Source organism: Octodon degus, unplaced genomic scaffold (genome assembly GCF_000260255.1).
Source record: "Octodon degus isolate 3935 unplaced genomic scaffold, OctDeg1.0 scaffold00003, whole genome shotgun sequence".
Taxonomy (NCBI): domain Eukaryota; kingdom Metazoa; phylum Chordata; class Mammalia; order Rodentia; family Octodontidae; genus Octodon; species Octodon degus.
The window spans coordinates 1,975,765-2,000,521 of NW_004524579.1; the positions used below are offsets into that span (position 1 = coordinate 1,975,765).

Consider the following 24,757-nt stretch of genomic DNA (forward strand, 5'->3'; position numbering starts at 1 on the left):
AAAACATTAGCATTGGTCATTATAGCCAATTATTTTCCAAGGCTGTTGCCAGTGTGACAATAATACGATTTTGTCCATTCAAACAAACCTTTATATTTTTCCAGCTTTTTCAAAAGCAGTCTTGTAATTATAGGCTTGTTTAGGGTAGGTGACATGTGGTAGCTCAGATTATTGCTGGGTCCTATTTCCAGACTCCCTTAATAATATTTCATTAAATATATATCTGATGAAGACATTTAATTAAAATTTTCTGTGGATTCCTGAACAAAATAGGTACTCAAGTATATGTGGATTGGGTAACTGACAGGTAACTGTGGATTAAAATATATACTGATAATTAAAATTGGGATGATGGACGAACCCTCAGTGACTAGCAAAAAGAAATTGTCAGACTAGATAAAGCGTTAATTTTGACTAAAATAATGGGAGGTATGCGTTTTCTTCCTCTGGCTCACAGAAGAAAATTTTTTTGGCCAAAGTCTCTTTTAGAATTACTTTGTAGGCTTAGCTGATTTATCTTTGTGGCATTTGCCCTTGAATGCTTAAATCCTCCTTCAGAGGTGGTCAAAACGATAGTAAGAGATTGGGTCGGGAACAACAGAGAAGTTAAGTTCCAGTATGTCGCAATCTTGACTGGATATGAAAAATCAAAGGCTTGCGAAAGGCAGATAATGAAAGTTGGAGCTAGCCGGAAGCACCACAGCCAAGAGGCAACAGCTACCAGCAGAGAACTGGGGACAGACCGCCCGGGGGCAAGCCCAACCTCTACCCGCAGGAGCGCCATGACTTTTAATCGGTCACTCAGGCTTAAGCTTTGGTGTCCTCAGTGAAGTAAAACAGGGATAACTGCAGCAACTCCTCTGGCAGGTTCTGGTGAGAAAACAGCAAACTGCACAGGGCACAGAACCAGTGCAGAGCGAGCGCTGAGCAGTGAAAGCTGAGCCAGTCACTAAGGTTGGACACAGGAGACAGTAATGGTATCTTGGCAGTAATTCCTCAACTTTGGTATTTCTGGATCGAGTACGTAGTGGTCTTGATAATATTTTCTTAAGAAAAATGATACCAAAATTCCCCTAAATTATCTGAAGTACCAAGTAAACCCACAATAGCAGGCAACCCTATTCTCTTTGCTGAGACCTTATCCAAGGCCTATATTTTCTCCAGGTCTGCAGTACTTAATTTTCTGCCCTGCGGTGGTGTGGTGCACTGAGTCCGAGTCTGAAGATGCGGGTGTCACTGAAGGGGAATCTGGCTGATGGGAAATTATACAGAGCACGTGAGGAATTGGAATTAATTGGGATATGAGATTCAGCTTCTGCTCTACTACTAGATAGGATCTTCTGGGAAATTTGCTTATTCCTCTTAATTACTGTGATTTTGTTTTGGCAGTATGCAGATCAAACCCAAAGTCTTACACATATGCAAGAATTCAACCTCTGAACAAAGTCTCCAGCTTGTATCTGATTCCCTTGATGCTTGGTTTGCTCATCTTTTCAGACATGGACAAGAGTGAGATCTACCTTATAATAAGCCTTGAAGATTAAATGGTTGAGAACAATGTTTAAATTCTAGATCCCATACATATGCACTCACAATTAATAATTATTCTAATTATTCAATATTCTTCTTTCTGGGCCAGTGACGTAGCTCAATGGACTAAGCACCTGCTTAGGCAAGCGCAGGGACTGGGGTTTGATCCCCAGCACCACATGCCACACTAGCCCTGCCCCCAGGCACACTGAGCCACCACTGAGACCTGGCGTGGTGGTACACGCCTGTAATCTTAGCACTAGGGAGGTTAAAAACAGGAGAATCACTATGAGTCCAAGCTGCATAGTAAGACCCTGTACAACATACATTAAAAATAAAATCCTTCCTTCTTGTCTGTGACTAGTGTTCTCATAAATCTCTGTCTCATCTGTGGAAAATGATCCTTTAAAGAGAAGAAGGAGTCCAGGCTATGATTTTCCTTGCTTACAAATGACCCTAATACCTAAATAGCGGAGGGTTTCTTTTGTCAGCCACGCATACATACATTTATGTTTTTACCCATTTTAGAGCTACTGGGCACTATTACTGTGATGTACAAAAAGGTTATAAACCTCCAGGTGCCAGCTGCTTAGAGATTTTTAACATGTGGAGGTAGAAGAATTTAACTCAGCTTTTTAGAGTCCTTGATATTTTCCTAAGCTGAAATAATGAAGGAGTGGAAAATAAAAACAAACAAACAACCATTAATTCAGGTGACATATTGTTTTGGACATTTTTCCAGTGGGATAATTATCTAAAAGCAGGCTGACATTTATATCTCTAGCTTTCTATGCTTGTTAAAATATTTTTCTTGCTGAGATACTCATTGAGCCCAATTTCATCTAACATCTGGCCATTGTATAAATATAGTAATGAAAACATGTCTTGTTGCTCACACTTTAGGTATAAATTTTGGAAATCCAATTAGTGTTTCATTCTTTGTGTGCATTTGTCTTTTTCTTTAGTGTTTGAGCTAATTTCAGGCTCCTACCTGAAACTATAAGAATTCAAACATTTCACATACAACTCTGCAGCCAAAAGCAACTGGATTGAATAATGCTTTGTAGCCTTTCTTCATGATTGTAAGATACTAATTAATTTTTTTGGGTCCTTACAGCAGGCACTTATTAAGTAAAGTGTCAAGCCTCTTTTCCATGCCTAGGAGTGGTGGTAGGGATGAGTACGGGTGTAGAATATGTAAGACACAGTCTTAGTCCTTAATGGGTTTAGAATCTAGTGGAGGAGACAGATAGCCACACAAATCATTTCACTGCAGTGTAACCAATGCTGTGGAAAAATATATTTACCTGGCTTCTAAGTGATCATTCGCCCTCAGTGGGGTAAGTTTCATAATACACACATGATTGTCCTTAATCCTGCACTGAGTGTCTAGAACCTCTCAAAATCGAGCAGGCCCTCAAACAAGGAGCCAGCAGAGTGAGGCTGTGCTCACTGAACCCACATTATCCATCTGAGTAGGCCGAATCTGTCGAATGCCCTAAGGACAGATCATCTATTTAGCAATGCCAGGCCCAGCTGTTTGGGGCCTTTACTTTCAGACTCACAATAACGATATCTGCTATTTTATGGCCCATTTTGCATGGGTGTGAACATTCTAAACCAAGCCCGGGAATACATAATTTTCACCGTCTCCATAAGCCTACCACAGTGAATACTTTGCAGGCTCTCAAACATACTTTTGATTTCATGGATTCCATCATCATTTCATTTGGTGTTGATTCTATTCAGAAACCTAAACCTCCTGTTCATCCCAAAGGAAGTTCATAAGCTCCCATTTACAAAAACTGCAAGGGAATTTTGAACATAATCAAGCACAATGTTTACCTTTAAAGATGTTCTGAAGTTTATTTGCATAAGCTTAGCTGTACGAGACGTAACATAATTCATGGAAATCAACCACAATGCTAATACCTTAATAGATTATTCCAAATATTAGACATTACAGCTTAAATCTCTTTAACATCAACTCTAATGTTGGAATAACATTTCAGTTAATAAATAATTGTGAATAGAACCATATGTTCAGTTTATTCTCCCTGGTTTATCATGAATTGCAATTTTATTATTATTCGGAACATAAAAATGATAAATAATTGTGTATATATTTTCACAAATTGCATGTTTATTTAATTAATCCTGAAGAGAAGCTGGAAATACATTCTAATGGCTTTATATAAGTAGGTGTGTTTTTTAGTCCTTTGATTTTCAACTCAAGTGGGTAACACTATAACTGCTCTTCAATCCAGTGTTCATTGCTAGTGCTATGTAGCACTTATTTGATACATATCAATAAAGTTGTCTATTCAGCTCAGACTGTCATTCTCAGTTGTCACAAAGGCTATTTCTCTGTCACATGCTCATAATGTGAGGGATAGAGTCAATATATTGCAACAAACCCCCTTATCAGGATTAAATTTAGCATTTGAATTTGCTCCTCTGTTTTGGAATTTCCCTGTCATTACTGAGTTTAAACATGAGTGGCCTGAATTATGGCCTAGAAGAATATTCTGTTTGGAGTCAGGCCTCTAATGTTTTAGACAGCTGGCTTCCATCGTGTATGTTTTCCAAATATGTGTAATTTCCTTGTAGGACAGTCAACACTGAACAATAGCTAGAGCTGGGATCTACGAGCTACAGTACGAAAAACTTAGATCACAGGAAACATGAAAATTTAAGAAAGTGTTCAAACACAGTGCAGGCCCCTGAAATTTGTTAACTATTTAGATTCCATAAAATATTTTCTTTTCCTTTTTTTTTTTTGCGGAACCGGGCATTGAACTCAGGCCCTTGCGCTTGTCAGGGAAGTGTTTATTCCACTGAGCCATCTCCCCGGCCCCCAGAAAATATTTTCTTCCAGTATAAAAAGGTGAGGCTTCCTGGAAAATTAAGGGTCTACATTCTATGATTTTTTTAAAAAAATGTATTTGGTACAGGGTCTCACTACACAGCTCCGACTCCTACTGACGCTCACTTTCAGCCTCCTCAGCACTGGGATTACAGGCATGCGCCTCCACGCCCAGTCTCAGAGGCTGGCTCGGTGCACACAAGAGCAGAGCCGGAGCAGCATGGGGTGCTGGGGACTGAACCTCGGTCCCTGTGCTTGCCTGAGCCCTAAAATCCTTTGTTTAAACTTAAAAATTGATTCTTTCCCTCGTGTACTATTTTGACCACATGCATCTTCAGAGGAGGGGCCACCCCGCAATTTTGGGGTGTTTGCGCACTCTTTCTGTGGGAAGAGCCAGTTGGCATTGTTCTACGACTGGGCGTAATTCATTTATGTCTTCCTGGTTTTTCCTCTCTGATCTCTTCTCTGTGTATCCGTCTGCTGCCGTCTCCTGGGAGCAGCACTATGCACTTCATTAATAAGAAAGGATTAAAGAAAAAAGCCCTGGTCTCCTAATACACTTGGATAATTTGGTGCCATCCACCAGGCAATAGACCCCTGCTGCATAGATGTCATTAGAAAGGTACAATTTCATTACTTTTTACTGGCAGAGCCTTGAGTGAAATACAAAATGTGTTGTCTCTTACGCAGAAAGAAAAGAGTGCTGAAGCTTCCATCCACTCCATGCCCCCAAAAGAGTCAAATGCAAAAATATGTTTTATGATTTTTACATTTAATGCCTCCCTTTAATGGTACTTGCAAATCATGCCTTTTATCAAATGTTGAACAAAATAAGAATTAAAACATTATTTCTATTTTTAAATCCCAAATGAGATTTCTATGTTTTTACTAACACATTTGCTTGGAATACCTACTATGTGCCCAGCACTCTGCTGGGTGCTGAGAAACAAGCTACAGCATTGTTCACTTTTAAAAAACCTTTGATTTATTGACTGCTATCATTGGAAGTGAATGTAAAAGTGAGTGCACATGAAGTGAACCACACAACAGAACGAAGATGAGGCTAAGCCTGTATGCTCAGAAATGTGTTGAACGCTTGCCTTTTCGCTAAGCTTAGCTTTGAACTGACAAGCTTGCTGAGGGCCCTTGTCACTTTTTGAACTGAAGCATCCCTCGATCTCAAGCGTTTAGTGGAACATTGTGCAAATATTTGAAATAAAGGCCACAAACCACCCCAGCAGGTTCGCCCCGTAGTTTCTACAGACGCCGTCCCTCAGGAAGCGGCCCGCGTCACTGTGCAGCAGCGCCGTGGATGCACCGGTGACGCAGGGCCCAGGCTGTAGGCACCTGCCATAAAATACGTGAAGACCCCAGTGACCCTGGTGTGGCGAGCCCAAGATCCGCGCACTCGCGCACACCGTTCCTCTCCTAGCACCGAAGAGAATCAGGTTTAATAATGGTCCTTTATCTTGCTGCCGCACACACACAACTGCCAACACCACTAAGAAGTGACACACAGCGGGAAATGTGCCGGGGAGAAGAAAGCCTTTGATGACCAGCTAGTGACATGTCTGCTCCTTGCAATGCTGGGGATTCACTTTTTCCGACTACTAGCTTTTGTCCTGCAAATTGACATTTGCAGCAGCTCTTTGTCTAAGATAAAGGCCAGACTAGACAGTTAGGACAGATAGAAACTGGGGGTTTCCAGAACATTCTGCTGACAAAAGGCAAAGCAGTGCAGAGAGCACAAGCTACTTTAACAAATATACCAGGGTAACAAAACACTTCAAAATCAGGCTGCGTCACATACAATATCTTTTTAAACAGGTTTGAAAAGAGTGGATGTCATCTCCCTTTTATGCCTCAACCATAGCTTGCCTTGTCTGTCACACATTTCAGTTTGCTCAAATACCATTACATTTGTAGTAAAGATCAACAAATGTCAAAAAAGCCAGAGAGCAGTGCAGGTGGGGACTCTGCAGAACACGATTGCACCTTCTAGAGCGAGCAGGGCTTAAAGGCCAACAAAGTCTTTAATCAAGTAGAAGTTCTGACTGCAAAAATGAAGTCTCACCTAATGTTTCAGTATAGATAACGAAAGTTACAGGTGCACAAATCCCCCAGCTTTGCCAATAAATTAAAAAAAATGCAAAGTGGTTACATGGTTAAAAGCTTAGTCTGTTAACTTTGTGTGATGCATTTGAGGATATGCACTGAAAACAGAGCGGCCATTTGATGCCAGATACAGAATTCCCTTTTTCTTGTGCTTTTTGCTTGATGGTAACTTTTCTCCCACCCATTATAAAATTTCCTGTGTATTTGTCTTGAATCTTAGTAGGTATCCCTAGTGATTTAGATGTCTTTTTAGGAGGAGGAACTAATAAATATAGTTACCAATTTTCTGGACTTTAGCCCATATTATCTTGCATATCAAGGAAGAAACAGAATCATAATAAATTGGAGTTGGGGTTGAAAGTTGGATATTTGACAAATATGGAAACAGTTGATGATGAAAGATGAAAGATGACCATAGCGCATATTCTTTTGCAGAGGTAGTCTCTAAGGAAGGGATTGGTTATGAGAGGACTTACTAGTTCTTCTTTTGAAGGTGCACGACCTGCGGCATACTGCATTTTGTCATTGTTAAGCTTGACTCAATGGAACACATATTCAAATACCAGTATCATCTGTGACACCCAGTTCCTCACAGAGGAGAATAAACTGAAAGATTTGTCTCTATGTTTGGTAGGACAAGACTTAATCAAATCTTAACACATCTTTCAAATTGGTCATCAATAAAAGGAAAGTAGATAGACTACGTTTATATTTGCTTTGGGGATAGTTTAACAAGAAGTCTGTTTTAGATTTGAAATTCACAATGGGTTTCTTTCTTTCCTCCTTGGTAAGAGAGAAATATGGATTGCTTAGACAGAATAGTAGGAGAAATGGTAAACCTGTGTGTGTCTAACTTATAACAAATCTGTTTCCTTAATGGGTGGCAGGAAATCTGAGGACTGTTCTAAGGAATCTCGTCTGCTCTCAGTGCTATCCTCTAGTCATACCGAAGACAACACCTCTCCGGATGGGTCTTTCCCTTTCTTCTCCTCACCCCGGTCAATGTCGATCACATGCACCACTCCAGGTTTCAGAATTAAGTCCTCGGTTTCCACCTGGCTCCTGTTGTCCTCCACCTCCATGTAACTCCCTTTGGTTTGTTGGGCAGCTTTGCTGAAAGCTTCTTTAAGCCGACGTTTCAGTTCAACATCTGGACAGAAGACGTACTCATAAAGGCCACCAGCGAGGACAGCTCCTATGATGGGTCCGACCCAGTATATCTGGAGGAAGGGTCCAAGCAGACGAATATTAAAGGAAAGCTATTTCACTGAACAACTCATGATTATAGGATTTAGTGCAGTAAATTAAGAGCACTTATGTCATACACGGAAAACAGGGCAATTAGGAGATGAGAGAATATACCGAATCCACACCAGAGAGCCATAAGTTATTAAATAGCATTAGAACAGGAAATAAGAAAGGATTGTTCCTTCCCTTTTCCTCTTTTAATTGATTACATTTTTCAATTTTCCAATAATTTTTAACATAAAGATAGCTCCTCTTTGGTGGAACTATGAAGTTAAGCAAACATGAAGAATTGTTGAACCAAAATAAAAAAGAAAAAGAATTTGTGGAGCACACTTCTTTCACTGATTCAATATTGCCAGCCTAGTTTGGTTTTATGCATAATCAGGGCCACATAGAACTTATCATTTTGGGGCTCTTATATTTAGTACCACATGATCCCTGGTCTCCCACCTCTACTACTTAGCAGCTTTGTGACTGCCTCTATTGGTCACTTTACTTCCTTTATCTTAGTCTCCTCAATGGCAATGTAGGGGTTAAAATTAAACATACTTTACAGATATGAAGGCAAAATAACACTTGTAAAGCGCTGAACAGTTCCTAATTTACAGCCACAGTCTCCACTTCTTTGAAAATTTAAAGATGTATGTGGCTAGGATGGCTATAAGTGATTATTTTCTTTATGATGCATGCTTTTTCTCTTTAAAATTTGGTGGCTTGACTCTAGTTTAAAACCTGTGTTTTGTTTATTTCTCTTGTTGCAGTTTTCCTCTAAGCGGTGACGTGGTGAAAAAAAAATGTATTGGATTTATGATTGATGGCTAATTATCATCCATAAAGATTCAACTGATTGAAATTCCATAGGATTTCAATAAATGAGAGTTTTAATCATGTCACTTATGCACCTAGAATAAGCTAAGTTTTGAGTTTTAGTAAACTATAACATGTAGTTTTGAGCACAAATATACTATAGAGTATCATATACTAATTCAAAAGATTGATCTGGGAAATAAAAATGTTTATTAAGATTCTCTGAACTAGTCACACTTGGCTCTCCTCTTGTATTAGATCCGTTAGTCCTAGCAGCCACCTTTGAGATAGATGCCACTATTACTCTATTTTATGGATAAGAAAACTCACACCTTGATATAGCAAGAAGCTCTTTGAAGATTTCAGGCTTAGAAAGTGGTCAAGCTAGGATTTAGGTCTGCCTAACTTCAGTCCTCCCTTTTGAGCCATTTGACTGTTTTTCGCTATGCTACACTTCTCCCATTTGAGAAAAATTCTGATGAATGTTATTGCTTAAAACACCCTCTGGAAACAAATCACACTAAACATCTTTATTGTAAAATTTAAAGAAAATTTACATGTTAAGTCAAAGTTGAGCAAACATCCTTTAGCCATTCCATTGTCAGAGTGACTGACAGAACTAAGCTTGTTGTCTTGAACAGAAATGAACCAGTAGGAGGGTTTCTCTTTCCAAGAAGAAACAAGAGCCTTTCTCTAAATGTTTGCTTTCTGATTTTTTTTGAAAGATCTTACTAAATTGCTATTCTACAGGATCTAAACCCCAGAAAGGAAAAGAGAGATGATTAAATAATTGCTATCTTTCTCTAATACATCTGAGAAGGGCACAGTAGGTGCTGCTTTCAAAAATAAACAAGCTCACTGCCAAGTTGCTATTCCAAAGCAACATCATGTATATTTTAAAATAACTTTAAACATTTATAAAGGTAAGGATTTTCTGTTGCTAAAAGTAGAAAAATATGTAGACATATAAAGGAAACTAGAATGTCATATAAAAATCACAATATTTTGATATTTCTACTATGTTGTCTAGCTACAAGTGTTTTTTTAATTTTAAATACTGTATAATCATTGCTTCTCAATGAACATTTATTTCTAGGAAAATTAAATTTGTTAGAAAATAATAGGGAGGAATCTTCGAGCTAATCAACAAGACAAGAATTTTCCTTCAATTTCAATTTTGTCACTTTAAACTTCTGTCTGCAAAATTCCATTTTGGTTAATGTGGCAAATCTTTTGAAACATAAATTGAGTGGGTGGAGTTTGGTCAGTAAAATAGATTGTGATAGTTAAAGATGGAATTCACCACTCTCTGGAAGCACTGCTACCTCATTGATAAGCAGCTTAGGCCTGTGACCAAAAAGTGGGCCTTTTCTTGTAGTCATTTATTTTTCCAGCTCCAGTTATGGTGATCATACCATAAACATTTGCACCATTTATTCCACACCATCTGCTGCTCAAATGCTTCCAACCCACACACTATTAATTGGGTCATGCTTCTGTAACCAAGAAATATTTTTGCTACAGACTATGCTTTTAGGTCTTTTTTCTTTTTCTTTTACAAGTTTACTTTCTGTTATGTTGGGAAGGCTTTCCTTTCAATTATTTAAACACCACATTCACTGCTCCATCCTGACCTTGATTTGTTCCATCCAGGCAACCCCCATGTATCAAGTATTCTGCTGCAGTCTGTCAGATACGTGCCTGGACTAGTGCTTAAAAAAACAATGACAACAAAGACTACTACCAAAGGCCCAGAACAGATATAATGTGAAAAGTTTTGCAGTGTATTTGTGATAGAGTTTCTCTAGTCTTTATGAAAGCTGTAATAAAGTAAGAGTCAAGGTTGGGAGAATGCAGCAGAAACTAGTGAGTGAAGTAGTTAAAAAAAGCCTCATGGATAACAGTCTTTAAGTGGAAGGCAAAAGGAACTATCAGCCTGATGCTTACCCAGTGGTTCTCCCAGTTTCCCATGATAACTGCAGGTCCAAAGGATCTGGCTGGATTCATGCTGGCACCAGTATAATTGATCTATGGAAAAAAAAAAGAAAATTTCAGACATTGCTGAAAGAGAACCTCTAACACATGTCATTCATTGCCATGTACAATCATTATTTGACAGATCAGCGAAATCTCAAGCTGTTAGGAGCCAAACACACGTGCTCATCATGCAGTGAGCAAAATGAGTACCTAAGATGAACAGACATGTCTGGAGGCCAAAGAGCCATGGCTATGACACACAGCAGCGTCGGGCCAGCACTAGGGTGAGGGTAAATGGGATGGATCATTATTTAAATGGGTTGGGAAACTTACTGCAAATAAATGTCCAATTGCAACTGAAAATCCAATTGCTAAAGCTATGGAGCCAGTGACATCAGTCCGCTTGGAATCACAGCTGGCAAAAATAGTAAACACCAACTGAAACGTGATTATCAGCTCTACCAGGAGACCATGACCGGCAGTAAGATTTCCATGAACCTGAAGAGAGAAGAACACTCCATCTGAACCACATATCTGTGACAGCCTATCATTACAGCAGACATATTTTATCGGTATGGAAAGTAATAATTAAGTCTTCTCACTACCCATCGTTGAAACCCCCAGACCTTCTTCTTTTTTTTTCCAAAAGAAGGAATATTCATTTTGGATTTTCATAGATAATTACTTTTACAATGACCAAGCAGCATTTTATGCTGAATTCCACTTTCTGTCAAGGAAGCTAAATGTGCCACTGTTGCACTTCTAAAACTTTCTTAAGAGACTTATGATTTTATTAGGCAGCGATTAAATTCTTTAATTAGGTTGAAATTAATATGCATCCCAATTAAAATTTAAATTGTGGTGTGTGTGTGTGTGTGTGTGTGTGTGTGTGTTTATATCAACTCTGAAACTCAGTTAATAATATTCCTAATCCGTGAAGAGCTAAGGTCAAATATCAATCTGTTTAGTGTAATCCTTTATGTAGGTCATGTTAAATTTGGTGAGCATGAAAAGAAATCCAACTGTGTTTTCTGTTGATGAGCAAATAATTGTAAAAAATAATTGTGACAAATACATAGAATAGTTACTACAATGGGAAAGGGAGGAAAAACTCAGATAGCACTTGGAGCCGACTAGACTTAGTCAGTTTTCCAGAGCAAACAATGGTTTCCTATGAAGGTTTTTGATGTTGCCAGACTCAATTTTCACTCTCTCAAGAATCATAAAAAATTTCTGTGAATAAATTAGCAATTTTAAGACTCCTTCAAGGCTACCAGGATACCATTTAGTCATCTGTGGGCAAGCTCGAGTGAATCCTAGTCCGAAAAGAAGAGTGTAAGAGACTACCGTGGTGACTCCCAAGCCTCCCACCACACTGGGGGGTGTGACCAGGTAGAGTATCCCAGCTCCTATGATGGCCCCCAGGCACTGGGCCGCGATGTAGAAGACAGACTTGGCAATGCTGATCTTCCGCGTGCACAGCATGGCCACTGTCACGGCGGGGTTGATGTGGCCGCCACTGATGTGGCCGAAGCACTGCACCATAGTGGCAATGCTGAGTCCAAAGCAGAGAGAGATGAGAACCATGTCGACAGGTAAGGGCTTATCCACTCCACCCCAGTTGATGGTGGACCCCAGGCTAAGCAGGACAAAGATAAGCATGGCCAGAAATTCTGCAGTGACAGCCTTCCAGAACGCTTGAGTCCAGACTCCTTTGAAAGCCACCATGATGTTCTCTCTGGTACACAAGGGTCCACACTTGCTGAAAAGAAAAGCGTATCTGCATCAGAAGCTACCAAAGCAGCCCTCCCACTGCAGGATTCAAGGGCTTGGAGGAAGGGGGCCAGCTCTCCACTTCTGGGACTGCTGGGGAGGCATTGCCGAGCATTATTTGCAAACCAAGAAAGAACGCTCTGCAAAGCCTTAGCTGTAGCCAGGGTGTTACGTTAGTGTCCTTTGACTTAATATACACAAATCACCCAGTTTCACTGTACAGTTATCCCAGCTATCCCTAGAAAAGAAAATGTTTCAATCATATAGACCTGGTGGTCATTTTCCTTAGAGCAAGCTTTGAAGTTTGTGGACCTTTTTTTTTTTTTTTTTTTAAATGACATTTACATTTTGAAAATCAAGTCATAAAGCAGACTGGTCTTTTTCAGTTTTGTACTGTGTAGCTTCAACAGGGTCCATTCTGAAAAGGGGTTTGTCCTCCCCCACTCCCCCACCACAAGCAGAGTGTGGGCTTAGAGGGAGCCGAGCTGTCTTTTAGGAAAGTAAAGTCACAGAGAGGACCTCAGCTGGGGCGGACGCCTGTGCCTTCTTCCCCGTGCCAGGAGGGGGCGACGCCAGCAGGAGGAGCCCGGGAGCTGGCCCGCAGGGTACACTGCCCTGCGGCCTCAGAGGAGCCTGGTGGGTTCGCACGGGGCTGCTGAGCACAAGAACGCTGCAGGGTGGACATAGGGGCCCGGGGTTGCGGGGAGCAGGGGTTAAGGGATGCTTTAGAAGCGCCAGTCAGAAAAGGCAGCTGTCTCTTCCTCTCAACCCTTGGTGTGTGTCGTCGTCGTCCCCCCCCCCCGCAGCTCACCCCCAAGGGCTCTTAGTGGGTGGCGTAGGGTGAGGGCAGGGGGGCTGGGACAGGTGAGATGTGGCAGGGAGCCATCCTGTGAGCGCAGGGCTGTTCTCCAGGCTTCCTTCGGTATTCCCCTGTGGGGACCTGGGCGGGGAGGACAGTGTGCATCTTCTTGGGGGCTGTGTGTGTGTGTGTGTGTATGGTCAGCTGGGACTGGGAAGCAGGGCAGAAAGGCACAAGGCACCATTGACACTTCTCCCTCCAGTCTTCTTGTCTTCTTAGTGCATCTGAAGCTGAGAAGAACGAATCTGGGGACATTGATGTCAATTTATCGCTGGCCCTGGTGCTTGCATACTGGTAATTCCACAGCTCTGAGAAATTGGGGGGAGCGAGGGGGCAGGAGGAGCACCAGTTGAAGCCCAGCTTAGCCCAGCCCAGGAAACTTCAAACCCAGTCTCAGAAAAAACAAACAAACAAACAAACAAAAAAAACCCGAGATACTGAGATGTAACTGAGTGTGAACGTTCTTAGTTCAAGCCCCAAAAACAACAAAACAAAAAGCCACCTGCTCATTCTGGCATGAAGTACCTAAGTCCCCAGCTCCCCTTGAGAGGGCAATTACCCTCCAATTAAAACATTATTTAAGACCTCTGCCCCTGACCTTCACCTGGGGCCGCACAGGAGCAAAGGAGGGCAGGGAGTATTTAGCAGACGCTCTGATCAGAGGCTATGCAGAAGTTTAGGCAAAAAAAGCTAAGTACTTTAAGAAATTTAAGATATTCTTTTCTGCCCAAGCTAGGGTGGCAGGATAAAGTAAAGACTGGCTCTGGGGGGGGGTGGGCAGCCACCGCACCCCAACCCTCCTCCCAGGCCCAGGTGAACTCTAAGTGCACCATGTATTTATGAAAGCCCCAGCTGGGGTGCCACTCACTAGAAGAAGAGGCTATAAAGAGTCAAAAGCAGCACTCAGAGCGGGGCGCCCTGGGAGAGACATTAAAAATGTTTGGGAGGGGGTGCAAGGGAGCTCAGGGCGCTCAGGAATGGAAGGAGGAGTTGCCCCCGGCACCTGTGCACTCACCAGCAGCCCACGCTGCAGCAGACGGCAAGGGCCAAGGTGCTACTACTGGTGCTGTCAGCCGGGGCCTGATTCAGTGGGAAAAGGAAGACAGTGGGAAGCAAAGGAGGCCGGTTGGGTATGAAACTCCTTTTTCAGCAACCAAGGGGAGGCGCTCCAGGACAATGCCATCCTCCCTGACACCTCTGTACCCCCCACCCCCACCCCTCTCTGGTGTCCCTGGAGCTTGCTGGCTGCCCATCCCCATACCTGTTTACCTCTCCAGACACCTAATTTACAAAAAAACCAAAACAAACAAACAAAAAAAAAAAACAACCCAAAAGACCAAAAACAAAACCAAGCCCAGTTGCTCTTTCAGCTTTGCATTCTCACCATGCAGACATATTAACAACAGAACACCCAAGCAAACAAAACAAACAGACTTCTCAGGCATGTTTTTAGCCATTTAAAACATCCACAGAATCTGGTCCTACTCCAGGGCAGACAGAGGGAGCAGCCTCTGTCGTTGTGCACCCCGAGCTTGCTGGCACGGACATACCTTTGGCCTCCGCAGGCTCAGCCCAGCGTCTCTCCAGGCCCCCGTTACTGTCATCAGTGTGCTCTTGTGCGTTCACACTGACTGCAGATTATTGACACAATTTGTTTTGCTGCTTTTGCCCCAGAACAAAGGGAATTTGCTGATGTGACCAGGTTGTAGGGAACCGGACACATTGCTGCCTAGCTGAATACCCACTTCATCCCCTCCTGGACAGCTGGGTCGCTGAGGGCATAATTTTTCTGATGAAAACTACTACAGCTAGACCTAGCTGCATGCAGCCCTTTCCTCTTGCTGCATGGACTTTGCTAAAAAGCATCCCCCCCTTTTCCCTACTACTCTGTGCCTCTCTTCTGACTATGTTCAGTATCCAGATTTTAAAAGAGCCACCCACCTGTCCTATAGCTGCCTTCCCCATTCCATCTGAGAAGCCGGAGGGTTCTGTAATAAAAGAATCTCATCTTTTGGCCGTGTGCATGGTTCCCTTAAGGCAAAGAAGGACTTACCCCCACCGCCTCGCTGCGGGTCTATCACTCATGCCTTCCCTGGCCAGAGTGCAGCACTCATTGCCTGCCCTGCGGCTCCCTGTGTGCTAGGAGTCAGATTACGGCCACTCGCCTGATTGGGTTTTTGGAGTGGAGGGGTGGAAAGATTCTGCCCCATGTGGCAGTGGCTAAGTTATATTTGAACTAGAAATAACTTCTCTGTACCTGATCACTATAGACACAGGGCATTTGAGGAATGCAAAAGATTTATTTACATCATGTTTCGTTAGCCAATCATCTTTGCAAAGGAGGATTTCTCCCAATCTTCATTGGAATTTTTCCTCATCAAGGACTTGCTGAGAACTTGTTTTATGTTGTAGTCAGAATTGGACAAGTATTAGAAAGCAGATTGAGATCATCCAGTGATTGAGAACTGGGAACTAGACTTAGCACATCATTTTGAGTGGTAAATAACCAGTGAGTTCTATTTGAAGATTTTGATTCCAAAAGAAGCATTATACACACAACGTGTAACCGAAGCTCCTTTTATAGCATAGGTGGCATTGATTTGTTTAATAAAAAAAGGAAAACAGGAAATATAGGAAATGAGACTGCCCCAGGGCACTCATCTGAATGCTATATTATTAATAATTTTTTAGGTAAGAGATAGCAAATTTAAGAAAAAGATCAGAAGGGGACAAAATTATTGGGAACTGTAGTTAAATTTAATATCTGGAAACCTAGGGACAGGACTGACTGCATAATTTGCTGGTTTCAGTGAAAAATGACTCTTTGGTAAAAAATTATTAATGATTTCAGGGCATCAACCAAAGGCGGGTTCTCCTCAATGTAGGGGCCTGCACAATGGCACCTGTTGAGAACTCACGAAGACATTGCTGCCTAAGGAGTCAGGTAAACTCCAGGGGTTCTGAAGTTAGTTCCCAATGTCAGGGATTCAATATTATTATTTTTCTGTAAAGAATTACTCAGTGTATAGAACTAGATTAATCATACTCTTTGGTTTTTGATATTCTGTCATCATGGTATATACATGGCTCTCTTATTTTATGCTAATTAATGACTTAAATAATATAATTAGTATCTATGAACGAACCAGTCAACTAAACAATGAAAGCAGTGGTAACAACGCATTTTACCGATGTACCGCCCATCTGTTCACTTAATCACTTCATTTCAGATGGGATTTTAAATTTTTTCAGAATAAAGTATGATAAGAAAGAAAAAGAGGAGAAGGATGATTATGCTTGTAAAATGGCCTCATCTGAGTACTTCAGAGAAGGTTCGAAGATCTCTTTAGGACAAGGAGTTAAAACTTTGAACGTGAGCCTCAGACTGGCACTTGGTTACTCCTTCTAGCATTCTCGGGTAAGGACAGCACGATTTTCATTCTTAAGAACCTGGCTGCAGGCGGATCACTATGCAGCAGAGCTCCAGCGCTTTTGAAATGTGCTCTCTGATGAGCAGACTAAATTCTGATGAGGGGAGGTAGGGATTCATGCGAAGCCATGAAGAACATTTGAAATGTTTCATATTCATTCTTAAAGCTGTTGACCACTTGGATTTAAGAATGAGACTTTTTTCAAAAGGTGCAACATCATTTTTTTAAAAATAATTTTGAGAACACGGGCTTACTAGGCAGGTACAGGGTGTGTAAATTTCTCTGACATTATGAAAATGGTACCCGAAGTTCATGTGAACTCAAGGAAACGCACTACAGCGCTCCAGTGCTGTTTTGGTGCCACATTGACAGGAACCCATGAAGACCAGACTCCTTGGGCTGCTGGCTGTAGGGGACATTGTTGGGCCCTCTCCTCTCAGGTCAACCTGGGTTCATTAGTATTCTCTGCATGGCCGTGCCAGTCGCCACCTCACAATGTGCCAGCACAACTTAGTTACCACAGTTTCTCAGACTCTTTTTTTTTCTGCCTGATGTGTTGACAGTCCCCATTCCTGTTCCTAAGGGATCCTGTTCCCATCAAGGGAAGGGCCACCCTAATTGCACCAACTCACACACTTGTTAGTACTCTCAGCAGAGGGCTTGAGCTGAGCAGGATTAACCCTTTATCTGCCCGAGGGAGTTTTCATATTTAGTATTCCCCAGCACCCTTCCTCTACTTGAAATGTCATTGCTGATCTTCCCACAATGCCACCAGCTCCGTACAATAGCCAGTGACTTGCCTGGCTTTCCTCCTCTCTGGAGATGGAAATTGCCTGAAGGATTAGCTGTGGCGATGTAGGCAGATTAGGACCATAGAAGCAAGTGGCTGTCAAATGCTTGTGGTGGCTGGCGGTGGGGGAAGCATGGGTGCGGGGAGCCCTGGTGTACATGAGTAATAGCTTTTGAGTAGAACTTTCTGTATCCACACCTAGATCTCATGAGAGTTGGCATCACTGTACTGGTGAGTTTAAGAGGATGTGCTAGCTTTCTGTTGCTGTGGCAAAATACCAGTGAAAAACAACTCCAAGGAAAGAAGAGCTTGTTTTGGCTCATGGTGTCAGGAGGGTCTGTGCTTGTTGACTGATTTTGTTTCTGGGAGCTTGAAGTGAGACATAGATTGTGATGGGGTGTGGCAGAGAAAAGCTGTTCACCTCATAGCAGCCTTGGAGGGAGGAAGAGACACCGGTAGGGTCCTGCTTCCTTCCACAGAGCTCCAATCCTGTTCCGGTCAACTCCCAGTAGCACCAGGAAAGTTATGATCTCATCATTGGGTGGATCTGCTACAAAGTGAGATGTCAAGATCTCATCAGTTCCCCCAAACAAAAATACTCAACATGAGTATTTTTCAAATCCATGGCACAGCAGAGGGTCTAATGCATTTTAAAGGGGAGTGACACTTTATTAATCAAATCTTGGTTTTCTTATTACATAGTGCTTGGATCACGGGGGATAGGGTAGACACTTGTTGATTTAAAATTCCTCATCCATGGCAGCCAAACTTGTGAATGTTTAATGAAAGAGCCCCAAGAGGCTACTGGATTCTTACACAGGGGGAAGCAGAGAGAAGGTGAAATGAGAATCCCATGAGTCCCAGGCAAAGTTGAGCTGATCAATGCACTTTGCTTCTGAGTTTTTAATCCACTCCATCATCTCTTTTTTCTTTTGGGTCTCATGTATATCTTTGAGATTTGTAGATGCTCCCAACCCTGCCCTCAGAACTTTTAATATTTCCTCATGTGTTCAGAAATCGAAGACAGAAACAAAAGCACTAAAAATGTCAGCAATGCCTCAGTACCAGACGGGAAGTGTCTCCAGGCTGGTGGGGCAGAGGCAATCCCGCTTCATAAATCTTATTTTGCCTTTCACAAGTCTCAGCATCACGAATTCCCCCTAGAGCACTTATATATCAGTATGTTCATTAAAAACAAACAAATAAGCTGAGCAGCAGCAGCAGCCCATGCCACCACAACAAAGTGTTTAATGAGGCTTTGCTCCTTTTCCAAAGAGGCGTTGCCTTATGGTTATAATTCAGTTAAATTTGCCACCAAAAGTGCACAACAAAAACAATGACAAAACAACAGCAAGGAATGCTGGAGGTAGGCCTCTGTTCCTCGCTGAATTGCTCTTGAGGAAACCTTTCCATTGGTCATCGAACCTTTCCAAAATCAATTTCTCTCCTTGCCCCCACGTCCCAAGCATGGATCTAGCTGTCTCTGTTTGGTGTACCAGGCGCATTTGCCTTGATTCTGATCCAGGTGGATTCTGCTTTGGCTGGAGAGTTGTGCTCTGCTGACATTTAGGGCAGGAATTCCCTGGGAAAACAGTCAAGAGATTCTTTTGGTGTTCTGGCGGGACTCCAAAGGGTTTAGGGTTCCCCTTTCCAGGCGAATCAGGAGAGTGAAAGGGAGGGAGGGAAAGAGAAAGAGAAGGACGTTATTGAGTGACTGTATTTCATCTGCAGCTTGTACAGAAAAGCAGAAATGTGGTTGGATGACTGGATACTTTTCTTACCCCTTATCTCTTACCCAGCTAATATGATAGTTTGGGGTTCAGGCATTTTAAAGGTAGCTTAGACATCCACAGTAGAAAACCAGGTTTCTGGAAAACAAAGAATTTTGGGATCTATTGAGCTGGGTCAAATGTGTGAAATGGACACTCACCTAAGTGTAATCTGGTAGTAATTGCTCCAAATGTAAATTCAATTTGAACACACTAAAAGCTAAGTTAACATTTTGATGTTCTTTATCAGCTAACATGGTCACTACAGCAAAGCTCCGAATCCCCCTGTTTTTAGGAGGGCAACAAAGATATTTTCAGTTTCAAGGACAGGGGTTTGAAATCTGTGCACAAGGTCATATGGTGGGTGGAGCAGGCCAAAAACCCTGGGTGATTAAAAGTGCTTTCATTTGTTGTTGCCTTTTATTTTCATATATGCATAGAATGTATTTTGGTCCTATTATCCCACCATTATTCTTCCTTACACCCCTACGCCAGATCCTATCCCCCTTTCTCTTCTTCTTGTGTAATAGTAGTATCCCCTGCCCAACCAAATGCTTTTATTTGTTTGGTTTTGGTAGCAGGAATTGAACTCAGGAACTTGTGCTTGCCCTGAGCAACATCCCTGGCCCCCAAATGCTTTTAGAATAATGCTAGACCCTGAACGTTTTCTAAGAGTAGAAATGGCCACAATCTAGGATCCTCCCCCAAATATGATTGACCTGCTGCTCTCAAGATATGTAGGAGTACCCTGAGATGACCTTTATAATAATTCAGATTAGGCTTCCTCTTGTTTTTTCCCAAATGACCACAGGTCCTTCCCTGAATGTCACCTCCGTGTTTCCCCTTTCCTGTCCACGGATCAGAAGGGCACATCTGAGGAAATGCGAGGGGGTGGGAGGAGTCAGGTCTCCTCTCCGCGCTCTCCTCCTACTTGAGTGTTGCTATCTCTTGCTGCACTCTGGCCCGTGGTCCTGCCATGGGGACCATGATGCCACCAGCCCTTGCTAGCTCCCTCCTTTGCAATCGTTTTAGCTGCAGTGATCTTTCTAATCTCAGCCCATCTGTCTCCTCTGCCTGATGTGTGACTCCGGGATTCTCCTTTCAACATTGCTCAGTATTGGCCTCATCCGTGAAATCTGCCCATCATCGAGTTCAGCAGCTTCAGTCACTTCAAAAGCCCCAGCAACCCATGCTTCTGCACTGCTTTGACAGTCGCGGCAGATGCATATTTTCATTACATTTGCTCTACTTTGGCGTATCAATTGCAGCTGCCTCATGTGCATGTCCTAGTGCAGTGACAAAGATGACGTGGTGACAGCAGCAAGTCCAGTGATGATATAGTTGTGTGACAGAAGGAGAGGGCTGGATAGACTCCATCACTGACTTTGTTCTGTGTTTTGGTTGAGGACTCCTTGAATCCCTGAGTCCTGTTCTCTTCATCTATGAAATATACCAGCTAATTATTGTTTTTTAATTAATCTTATTGAGAAACAAATACCAATGAGATTCAAAACAGGTTAGTAGGAGAGTTATAATAATTAATACATTGCATATTGTTGTCTTCATAGTAGTTATTCATAGTACGAGATGCAGACATGATATCCTGTTCAAACACTATTAGTACAAATCTTTCTTCTCATTGAATTAAGAGAGAGTAGCTGTGTATCTATCCTAACTATTTTGTATATACAGATACAAAATGGTGCTTCATTTATATCCCCTCTTTTGTTTAGTTTTGTCAGAGATGGGTATTCTATTGACATTTAAATATTGTAGGTGTTTGAATTCAGCAAAATAATCCAATATAGTCCAGTAGTCCATAATAGTAGTGGGTTATCTGCAAAACTGGCAATGTCAGAAGTTGTTGACTTGAGCCTTTTGTAGCTCAGCATATTAATATGGTTTTATTTTTTATACCTCGTTTTTATACTTTTCTGCTGGCTGGTTAAGACCAAGATAAAGCAAGACCTATATAACAAGAAGTGTAACTTTTTATACCAGCTAATTATGTCTGTCCCCTGTTTCTGAAAATCTGCAGAAGATCTTTAGTATCCTCATACCTCACCCTGGCTTTGGACCACCTGCTTCCAGGGTACTTTGTTTCCCCAGGTTCCGCTGCAGACTTGTTCCCAGAGTACCCCAGTCCCTTGTGTCCTTTTCCAGCTTTGTCGCTCATCTAGAAATGGGGGTGAGCACCTGCAGTGGTTCTTAGCAACCTTGGAAGTAACTAGTGTTAGTGATGCATAGCTGTGTCTCAAGAAACCATTATAGATCCAACCAGTTAAAGATTAAGATATTTTTGTGGAGTAAGAAAGAAACAAACAAGTGAGGCTTCATTGAAGCTGCAATAGCAGCAGTTGTTTGCAGAGAATTAGTAAAAGTTAGTAATGAAAATGACTCTCTTAACTTGTACTGTAACGTCATATAACTCGGTAGTGCCCCAAATTTTCTGATCAAGGAGATTATGGGGCCAAAGAAGAAAGTGATTGATGATGTAGAGTGTACCTAAGGAGAGTCACATGGAGAGAAAACATTCTCTCAGGTTTTCACAGAAAGCACATTGGCCAAGTAATGGCCCTGACTCATCCACATTGTTGACACTAACAAGCAATCTGAGGTACAGGATCTCAGGATAAATCCTGAGTGGATTTCACTGACTTTATCAGACCTAAAAGCTACAACTCTTGTTGCATAGGTCTTGCTTTATCTTGGTCTTAACCATCCAGCAGGAAAGTATAAAAACAAAATATAAGAAGTAAAGCCATGGTGTTATGTTGAGCTGTAGGGGACTCAGGTCAACAATTTCTGACATTGCCAGTGAAGCGGAAGACCCAATACTATTATGGACTACTGAACTCTTTTGAATTATTTTGCTGAGTTAACACACCTATAGTATTCAAATAACGGAACTTAACAAAAAAGAGTATACAAATGAATGTCCATTTTGTATCTATGTATTCAAGGTGGTTGGGATAGATATATAGTTACCTTCTCTTAATGAATAGAGGGATTTGCTCTAATGGTGTTTGTGGATAGGATATCATGTCCGCATCTTGTACAGCAATTAAGCACTGGGAGGAATGTATGTAATGTGTTAATTATTGAAACTGTCCTACCAATTTGATCTGAAACTGTCTCATTGCTATTTGTTTATCAATAAAATTATGGAAAAGAAAAAGAAAATGACTCTTGTGAAAGAGGGCATTTGATCATAAATTAAGAGATGGAGCCGTGCCAAGCCTTGCCACAAATAAATGTTGAATCTTTCCTCACTCAGGTAAGGATTTAAAGGTTGTCAGTTTATGAATAGTGCTTTGAAATAAGAATTTAGGTAAAAATGAAACATTAACATGAAAGGTAACATTTATACACTTCAAAAGGATAAAGATTATTTCATGGCCACATTTTAGAATTTAAGGCAGAATCGGTCCTGTAAAAATCTCTGATTTATGAAGTGGTTGCAAATGTCTTGCAAAATTTTATTTAAAACAATGTTGATGATTGTCATCCCTTCTCTGGCTCAGGGGCTTTTTGGGGATGATAATAAATGACATTTATGTGGTTCCTACATTTTCAGTGCTGGGGACTGGAACCTAGAGGTGAATTGATTATTCCTTTCCGAAGTGAGTTTGCTCCTCATTGTCATCCGGCTATCACACGCAGGTTCAGGGTTATCTGTCCCTCTTGTTCTCCAGTGAAGACCATGGCTGAAGGAGAAAGTGACTCTAGCATCTCTACAAAAAGGACATATTATTGAAATTGAGGGGAGGCTGGGGAACCAACTTGCATGGTGCAGTGCCTGGCAGCCCCAGAAGCCGGAGACAGGACTCACGGCTCAGCAGATGGGCTACATGGCCTCCAGCCTTCCTCCTTTTCTGCTTTCATGGCCTCAAGGTATAAAAATCCCAGAAGTGGGCCTTTGAAACTGGGTCAGGGAGAGAGATGGCTAGCATAGAGGGAGACTGTTACCAAGGATAGACCCTCCGAAGGTCCCACTTGGAGTTGAGAGGCAGCAAGAGTGGACACTAACTCGTGCATGGTCATATTTAATGTTTAACACTACTTGAAGGTGATGTCATTACCAGCCCTGCTTATGCATCAAGAGATGGAGGCAGAGAGGGGGCATGCTTTGTGGTCACCATGCTGCCTGCAGCAAAACTGGATCCCTTTCTCAGGCTGGCTCTAACAGGACCCTGGGGCACAATTCAGAGGGGAGCTAAAACTCCCTTTGCAGCTCCATTCCTGAATCTTTCCTTTTGTCTCCCCATTTCCCAGCTCTGCCTATGCCACTTGCTCTGGCCTCAGTGATAAAGAGGAGGACATTAGTGAGAAGCCTCCCAACAGCTTCCTGACCACCTACAAATGGGCCTCTAAAGCGCAGACCCAAGGCAGAATTGCATGGTCTCCTCTCTGTATCAGATGCCACCTTCATGCACCTGCTAGCCAAGCCATCCCTGAATTCTCCTTGTAGCTTACACTCCAAACCATTGGGCAATCCTACCCCTCTATCTGCAGAATTAGCCCTGGCCTCCATCTCCTCTCTTTACCCATTGCCACCTTCTCTATTGAGACTGGAAGTGAGTAGACAGAGGCTCTCCTCCCTATAGCAGTGCCTAATCCCCACCTCAGGCCCCTGTTGCTGCAGGAATGAGCTTCCTGCCTGTCTTATGACTTGCTCTTTTCAAATCCTTTAAATGTTTCCCTTGTTTTCCAGGTGGAATTCAAACTGCTGAACTTAGCAGAGGCCTTGGGGTTAGCTCCCCTGGCTGCCACTCCCCGTCCCTGACCATCCAATCTTCAGAGTCAAATGGCTCTGTTAGTCTCCTCCAGCTTCTGTAACAAAATACCACACCTTCTCAGGCATAAGCAACAGAACTGCATCTTCTCATAGTTCTGAACGCTAGAAGTTCAAGCTCAGAGTGAGATGTTGGTGACTTTGGCTTTCCTGAGACCTCCCCTGCCTGCATGGAATGCTCTTTTCTTCTGTGGCCACATCTCTGGCCTCTCTGCTTGCTGTAACGACTTCTTAGCATACAAATTGAGGGAAGGTTGCACAATTTCGTGCATAATAGAGGCTTTTCCAACAGGAGTTTTTTGGGGCTCTTGGAACATTTTCTTCCTGCTCCTGAATACACACCTCATATTTTGCACTTTGAATCTCAGTTTGGCTCACTCTCACGGTAAAGTCTTCCCCATGTCTCCAATTTTGGATGCTTTTTCTCTCCCTTTCTCCACTCTTCCCCTTCACTCTTTCACTGAAGAACTCTTCTAAAGTACTTTACCAAATTCCCTTGATGAAAATATCAAATTCCCCTTTTTTTTTTTTTTAAAAAAAGATGACAGTTATTCCTCTAAAGGGAGTACAAGAATGAAATAATTATTCTACATTGGTAATTGACAAAACAGTAAGAGTTGTGCTCAGTCTTTTTTATTTTTTATTTTTTTATTTTTCTTTTTTCTTTTTTTTTATTTTAAAATAATTTCAAACTTATCAGCATCATAAAAATAACACAAAGAACTCCCATATACACTTTCCAGACTTGTCACTGTTACTATTTCTATCTATATGTTTATGTGTATATCTATTTGTGC

The 24,757-nt window shown here is 42.0% G+C and overlaps 1 protein-coding gene and 1 long non-coding RNA gene across 8 annotated transcripts; both read right to left on the reverse strand.

Moving 5' to 3' along the window:
• Positions 1-203: 203 nt before the first annotated feature.
• On the reverse strand, positions 204-4,328 carry LOC111816484. The gene is made up of 3 exons (XR_002820871.1): positions 3,835-4,328; positions 2,301-2,308; positions 204-223 (listed from the first exon to the last, which is right to left on the reverse strand). It is a non-coding gene; the product is annotated as an uncharacterized LOC111816484 (long non-coding RNA).
• A 7-nt stretch (positions 4,329-4,335) lies between these two features.
• Positions 4,336-15,386, reverse strand: Aqp4 (aquaporin 4). Of its 7 annotated transcripts, none has more exons than XM_023713994.1 (6): positions 15,229-15,386; positions 14,726-14,837; positions 11,891-12,301; positions 10,877-11,041; positions 10,514-10,594; positions 4,336-7,731 (listed from the first exon to the last, which is right to left on the reverse strand). In XM_023713994.1, exons 2-6 carry the CDS (start codon positions 14,777-14,779, stop codon positions 7,453-7,455), a joined length of 990 nt encoding a protein of 329 aa, XP_023569762.1. In that variant the 5' UTR covers positions 14,780-14,837; positions 15,229-15,386; the 3' UTR covers positions 4,336-7,452. The 7 variants fall into 7 exon arrangements, with proteins under 7 accessions (XP_023569762.1, XP_023569749.1, XP_023569754.1 ...); XM_023713981.1 differs by lacking the exon at positions 15,229-15,386 and adding an exon at positions 15,117-15,200 and having other exon boundaries at positions 14,726-14,834; XM_023713986.1 differs by lacking the exon at positions 15,229-15,386 and adding an exon at positions 15,117-15,185.
• Between the last annotated feature and the right edge of the window lie 9,371 nt (positions 15,387-24,757).